The 6,000-nt window shown below is 43.1% G+C and overlaps 1 protein-coding gene across 2 annotated transcripts in view; it reads right to left on the bottom strand.

The window, feature by feature from the left end:
• Window positions 1-6,000, bottom strand: part of LOC139693309 (GTPase-activating Rap/Ran-GAP domain-like protein 3) — a 303,563-nt gene that overhangs the window by 186,953 nt on the left and 110,610 nt on the right. The window contains exon 1 of one of the 2 annotated variants that reach the window (XM_071591465.1): window positions 2,083-2,173. The exons of the other annotated variant lie outside the window; for it this stretch is intronic. Within the exon in view, the coding sequence (XP_071447566.1) occupies window positions 2,083-2,135 (53 nt within the window). The 5' untranslated portion in view covers window positions 2,136-2,173. Of the gene's footprint in view, window positions 1-2,082; window positions 2,174-6,000 lie in introns of those variants that run through there. 2 annotated transcript variants of the gene reach the window in all.

Genomic DNA, 6,000 nt, shown 5'->3' with positions numbered 1-6,000 from the left:
AAAGTAACAATCCATTGTTAGCGTTGCTAATAACTCTAGGATTTTTAATTAATAAGACGATAATGCAGTCTCAAAAGCTTTGCATCGCTTATTTCATTCTATCCGTCACAAAAAGGTCTGTTCCTTATCATATTATTCGGTTACTTAAAAGCTTGGTGTATTACAAATATTTAATGAAGTTATTATCGCCGTCTGCATACTAATTTCGCCTAATAATCAGAAGGATCACCGTATGTCCTCAGAAATCCGACGTAGGAATCAGGGCACTTAAGGATTCATTTTATTTGCCAAAGGTGGCATATGTCAGCCAATCACACCATAGAAATTTGATCCCTTATGCTACCGTTTTTTAGCAGACTTTAGGTGGTCTACAGGTACATTAACTTTTTAAGCTGAGATGATTCTGTTCTCCTTAACCAGAATTAGATAATAATGAAAACGTGGCGAAATAAAAGCATGGAGATTACTCGAAACGGAGATTTTTGGGGTGACGTTCGATGTTGACTAAATATGTACGTATGTATCCAATTTGAAGTTTTCGAAAAAAGTTTGATTTTAGGATACAGAAGCTGTCATCCTTTAGTAGTCTGTAGCAGTGGGTTTGAATCATTGGCAATTATTACAAATGATGCTTACAAATGATATGAGATACTTTAGAGAATTGTTTAAAGATTGAGAAATTATGCTGTTCAAATAGAATATATGTGTGTGTGTATATATATATATATATATATATATATATATATATATATATATATATATATATATATATATGTGTGTGTGTGTGTGTGTGTGTGTGTGTGTATGTAATATTTCCCCTATATATATATGTAACATTTTAACCCTATTGCTTAAACATAAATTTCAGTCTTTGCTAGTCGAATATCAGAGTTTAAGAGGACGCCTCGGTAGCTTAAGTGGCTAAAGCACTCGACCGGATATTGAGGGATCTGGGTTCGAGTCCCAGTCAAGGCGAATGATTTTTACGCTCTGAAATTGTTGCATTAATGCATCATATTTACTCTGGTGGATTGGTTCCGGGCATACGTTGGAAATTGATTTTACAGTAACCTGTTGTTATTCAAGGAATCCCTGCCGATTCGTGCTGGCAGTGTGATTTTTTTTAGATCCATTGACTTTTAAAGATGTCAGAAGACCAATATTTACACATGTCAGGCAGGAAATATCCATTTGAAGCATGAAGCTATAAAGGGTACTTGTATAGTTAGTTTGAGGACTGCTATTAATTTGGCATGACATTTAACTCAGTTAATCACCTCAAAAACTGACGTTATGGGTTTGCGATGAGTCACGTTTACTATTGACGATTAGCTAATTTTAGACAGCATGGTGTTTGACAAAGGCTTTAATGACTTCAAAGATGAATTATGGTACTTTTTTAAAAACAGGAAATAAAGGCAGGAGTTGAAGATTAGGTAAATTATGTAGAGCATTAATTTTTACCCCAGTGATTTTACCCGGTGGAATAGGGATCGCATATAGTAGAATTGCGAGTGTTTTGTAGCGAGAAAAAAAATTGTCACCTTTTAGGCGTAGGTTCTAAATAAAACTAATGTGCAGTATACATTAATGCTGAATTTCTTGATAGTTAAGAAGTTCCGGAATCAAATTACTAAAACTTTTGATGCTGGAGGGAATTGATTGAACAATATTTGGTTTGGCTATGGCAGCTAATGTAAAAAAAATTCACAATATTCGTGGATAAAATCAAGATATTAGGTTCTTGTTTCAAGATAAATTGATGAATACATAATTATTTCACTGAATTATGGATGATAAAAGGGAAAATTAATGCGACTCTTAGTTGCCTTTGGTGTCATAGGTATCACACCACGGCAGAATATTAATTAGAGTCGAATGATGAGTCGCGATTTCCAATACGATGGAATCCGATCGGGTCTCGTCAGCCAACCTTCCGGCCTTCCTCCTGCCTGAAGGTGGCGATTGGTGCGAGACGTCTTTCATGGCATGCGGAACATCGACCGCCCTTATTCCGGAACCGTATCATTGGGGCGGAGAGGAGGGGTCGGGGAGTGCACGGCGGCCTCCGGGAGGACTCACCATGACAGCGGCACGGAGTGCACCACCCTGAGCGGCTCCTTCATCATGGACATAAGGTCGAAGGTCCCCTTTGGCCCGTGGTTTCCCTTCCTCCACGAAGACCGCCTTCCGCGAGCGTGCGCGGTCAGGACCCGCCGTAGACGCCCCCCTCCTCCGCCGCCTCCTCCCCCGCCGTCCTCACCCCCTTCCCCGGCGGCGCCGGAAGAACCCTGCGAGGCGCCGCCGCTGCCGCTGGTGCGGAGGTCAGAAGACGAGCCCCACTTGGAGGAGTGGAACAAGGCGGAGGAGCGCATGGCGGCGAGCAGGAGGGGGTCTCGGACGGACGGATTTACGCTGTGGAGGGGGCGACGGGCGGGAGGGCCGCGGTCAGGAGAGTGACGACTCCCGGGGCGAGGTAGTCGGCGGCGGTGGCTAAGTGGGGAAGATCCCGACCCCACGCGGCGAAGGAGTTTTCAACAACGGCGAGAGTCAAGAAGGGTCCCCGGGCGTCGGCGAGGTCCGATTCGGCGGAGATGAGGCGTTGGTTTCGAGTCACTCGCGTGCCGGTTGGATGAGAGGAGGGGGGAAAGGGAGGGTGTTGGTGGTGTAAGGATTTGTTCCCACTTGTTCTTCCCTACTCGTGCCGAAGGGAAGTCACTCGTCCGAGGCGACTGAAGAGCCAAGCGCACGAGAACGGCCGCCTTCTAGAATCTCGTGCGTGGTTGCGATGAGCTCGCGGAGAACTTTTCGAAGAATTAATCGACGTCTGCGCTACCGGATTAATACTACCAATGAGTTTTCTATGAAAAATTCTACAATAGAATACTGAGATAAATGGGTAACATTTTTTAATTCCGGGAGAAACAATCCGATTACTCATATACTGCGTTATATGAATTTGCTAAAACTTGGAGTAGAGTAGATATATATATTATATATATGTATGTATTTTTAACACTTATTAAATTTTCAACTTTGGACGATAACACGAATATATTAACTATATTTGAAACAACATCGATCATCATTGGAAGAGAGATGATGATGATTCGTTGAGCTGGATGAAGACATTAATTCTATCCGAGTAGGCAAGCACCGTTCGGACGTTATTTTAAATATCACCAACTTAGAGGAGCAAGGAGTTGTCTTATGCTTCACACCGATAGCGCATTAAGCACGTGAAAATATTGCCGAAAATTATTCGATTTTAAATTAGGTGTGCGCTTGAGTATGTGTGGCACTTAATAATTGGTCCAATGTGTTGTAGAAGATTTGTTAGTGTACTTATTTGGGGTCAGAAAGGTCTTCTACCTAGCGATTTCCAAAAATGTGTCATCCATACAAAGCTGTACTGATTGAATCTTTGTAATCCTGTGCGTTGATAAAACGTTTCCTTGAGAACCCAGTTCAATGTGGATATCCTATAATCACATGAAATGTAGAAGGCAGTATAACCTATTCATGGGCAATGTTGAAACTATCGTGAACTTCTACCAGTTATAAATGTACCATTTATAATTATAAATGTATTGTCCGTCTGAGCTTAATTGAGGATCTTGATTATCTGTTGCGTCCGTGATATTTCAATATTTCATTGAGCAAATATTATATTATACTTCAATAGAATAAATTCACTTTTCTGTACAGTTAATTTCTATAACTGTTTATGTAATATACGTAACATTTGTCCTTTAATTCGACGAGCATTTTATTCCTGAGGAAATTATAAAGTAATATGGTCTTAAAGCAAGCATATTTCTCGTTAATTATATTAAATCACAATTTCGTTTTCGTTAAAATTTATGATATTCAATTTGTAATAATAATCATATTTCTTGTACAAAAAATAATCAAATATCACACTTGAAATTTTTCGATTTTTGAGAGAATATAATTGGTCAGTCTGATAATTTATCTTGCTAATATGCCATTGATTTTCTAACGAAAGCAGCTGTATAATTGGTCAATCATTTATGGCTTCAACTATTGGCATTCCTCATTGTGTCACTGTCCTAGCAAGGTGTTGGTGCCTCTTTATTACTTTTGAGTATTTCCATTGAGAATGCTCGAAACACTAAAAATGTTGCATCTCAGACTCGGTTATGCAATTAATGAGAGTGCTGAGAGCTAAATTAATCAGTCTTTATGATCATTCAATGATGCATATTGAATATGACGTCACGGAGTATGAAGTGTCCTTTTCCTAGACGTGGATATGTTTTGTGTCACAATGTCAATTTGAATTATTTATTAATTTTCAGAAGTCTCCACTACTTTGTGTAACACAAGTATCACTGTTCAACACTGACAGATTATGTACGATTCCGAATGGATTTTACCAAAATAATTTTTTTAACACTTCAATTGTAGAAATTTACAATTAATTTCGGCCCGATTAATAGTTCCACGGAAACGCGAATTAGATCGTATTGTTGATAACCCTAACAGTTTGTTTGCGCTCCTGTCGAGTTGAAATAACCCACCAACACCGATTTGTCGAGTAGATTTCATACGTATTCAGTTGAGATAAAATGCGTGCTCAAGGAGCAAGCTCTATTAATATTCGTAAAGTAAAAAAAATGAGCATTTCCCCTGTGTTTGAGCCGAGGGTCGCTAAGTTTATCTTCCCGGTAATTCGCACCCACATTAAGATTTCCTTGATCGTGATATTACGAATTTTGTTCTTTTACAAATTTGGCGCCACCGATAGTCGGCAACACCAATTTGTTACCCGCTGTAAAATATCTCCGATTAGCATTTACTTGGAGACTAATGGACGGTTAGTCGGCACCAGGCTTCATGACGGACAGGTCATTTTCCTCTCGCATGCACTGAACTCTTTCGATCCCACAGCTGTTAAAATATTATCCCCGGCAATATAAAAACATCTGCCTCGGGAATCACACCGTGCGGCCGCGTGCAGTGATTGCGCTCGCCCGCTTTTCAATTGTTTCCGTCCCGAGGTCGCCGAGCACATGCTAGTGCAGCAGGCTCGAACTAGAACAGCCGGTTTTCGAGAATTTTATCATCTTCCTTCAGTCGTGGCGAACATAATCGTGGGCGCGCGGGGCCGTTATCGTTCTCACTCCAATAGACGTCAGGGGGAGGGGAGGAAATCATGAAGCCTTCGGCATTATTCGTCGCACGAAAACAAGAGACGAGGTCAAAACTCGTACCTCTGCCTTTTCCACACTCCTCGGTATTATTTCCGTCCTCAAGTTTCAACATCCCATTGTCGAAAGTGTGCCCCTATTCCACATGTCGGTGTTTGTGTGGGTGAGGAATGGTCGGGGTGCCAGTAGGAGAGAGAGAGAGAGAGAGAGGGGTAGGGAAGGAGATGGGGGGAGGACAGCACGTTTGTTTATATTTATTTTTTCCTCCGAACGTTTCGTCATCGAATCGAACCGCGCCCCGTTTCCCTCCTCATTCCTCTCCCTCTCTGTCTTCCCTCTCCCACCGCTCCCTCCCTTCACTCTCCCGCTTCCTCCCGCGCAGCAGCAGCGATGGGGTCTTATCGATCACGTGGTCGCCTCCTCCTCCGCCAACGCCGCCGCCTTCGCCACCGCCGACGCTGCCTGCCTCCGACGCCGCCGACTCCACTCGCCGAGATCCCTTCCTCACGCACCGACGCACTCCCTTCCGGATGGAACACAAAGTGACGTCACATCCCCTCCTCCTTCATCCTCCTCCAGCTCCTCCTCTTCCTCTCCCTCCACCCTCCTCCCTCCGCGCGCTCCTGACAGGTGGGTCAAAGGGGTGGGGCGTGGGGGATGGGTCAGTAGTGTCCCGCACCGCTTCGCCCCCGCCTGGAAAAATCCGTCGCTTTTTAGAAAGTCGAGGGGGCGGAAGGTAGAAAGGGAGGGATGGTGGAGGGGAGAGGTGGGGGGGGGGGGCGTTTGAAGTGCTGGGAGAGTGTCGGTGTCGAAAATGAGATTGCGT

Source organism: Hetaerina americana, unplaced genomic scaffold, assembly GCF_022747635.1.
Source record: "Hetaerina americana unplaced genomic scaffold, ioHetAmer1.1.p SCAF_1, whole genome shotgun sequence".
NCBI classification, from domain to species: domain Eukaryota; kingdom Metazoa; phylum Arthropoda; class Insecta; order Odonata; family Calopterygidae; genus Hetaerina; species Hetaerina americana.
Note: the sequence above shows the minus strand (reverse complement) of the source record. Positions and strands in the feature narration are given on the sequence as shown.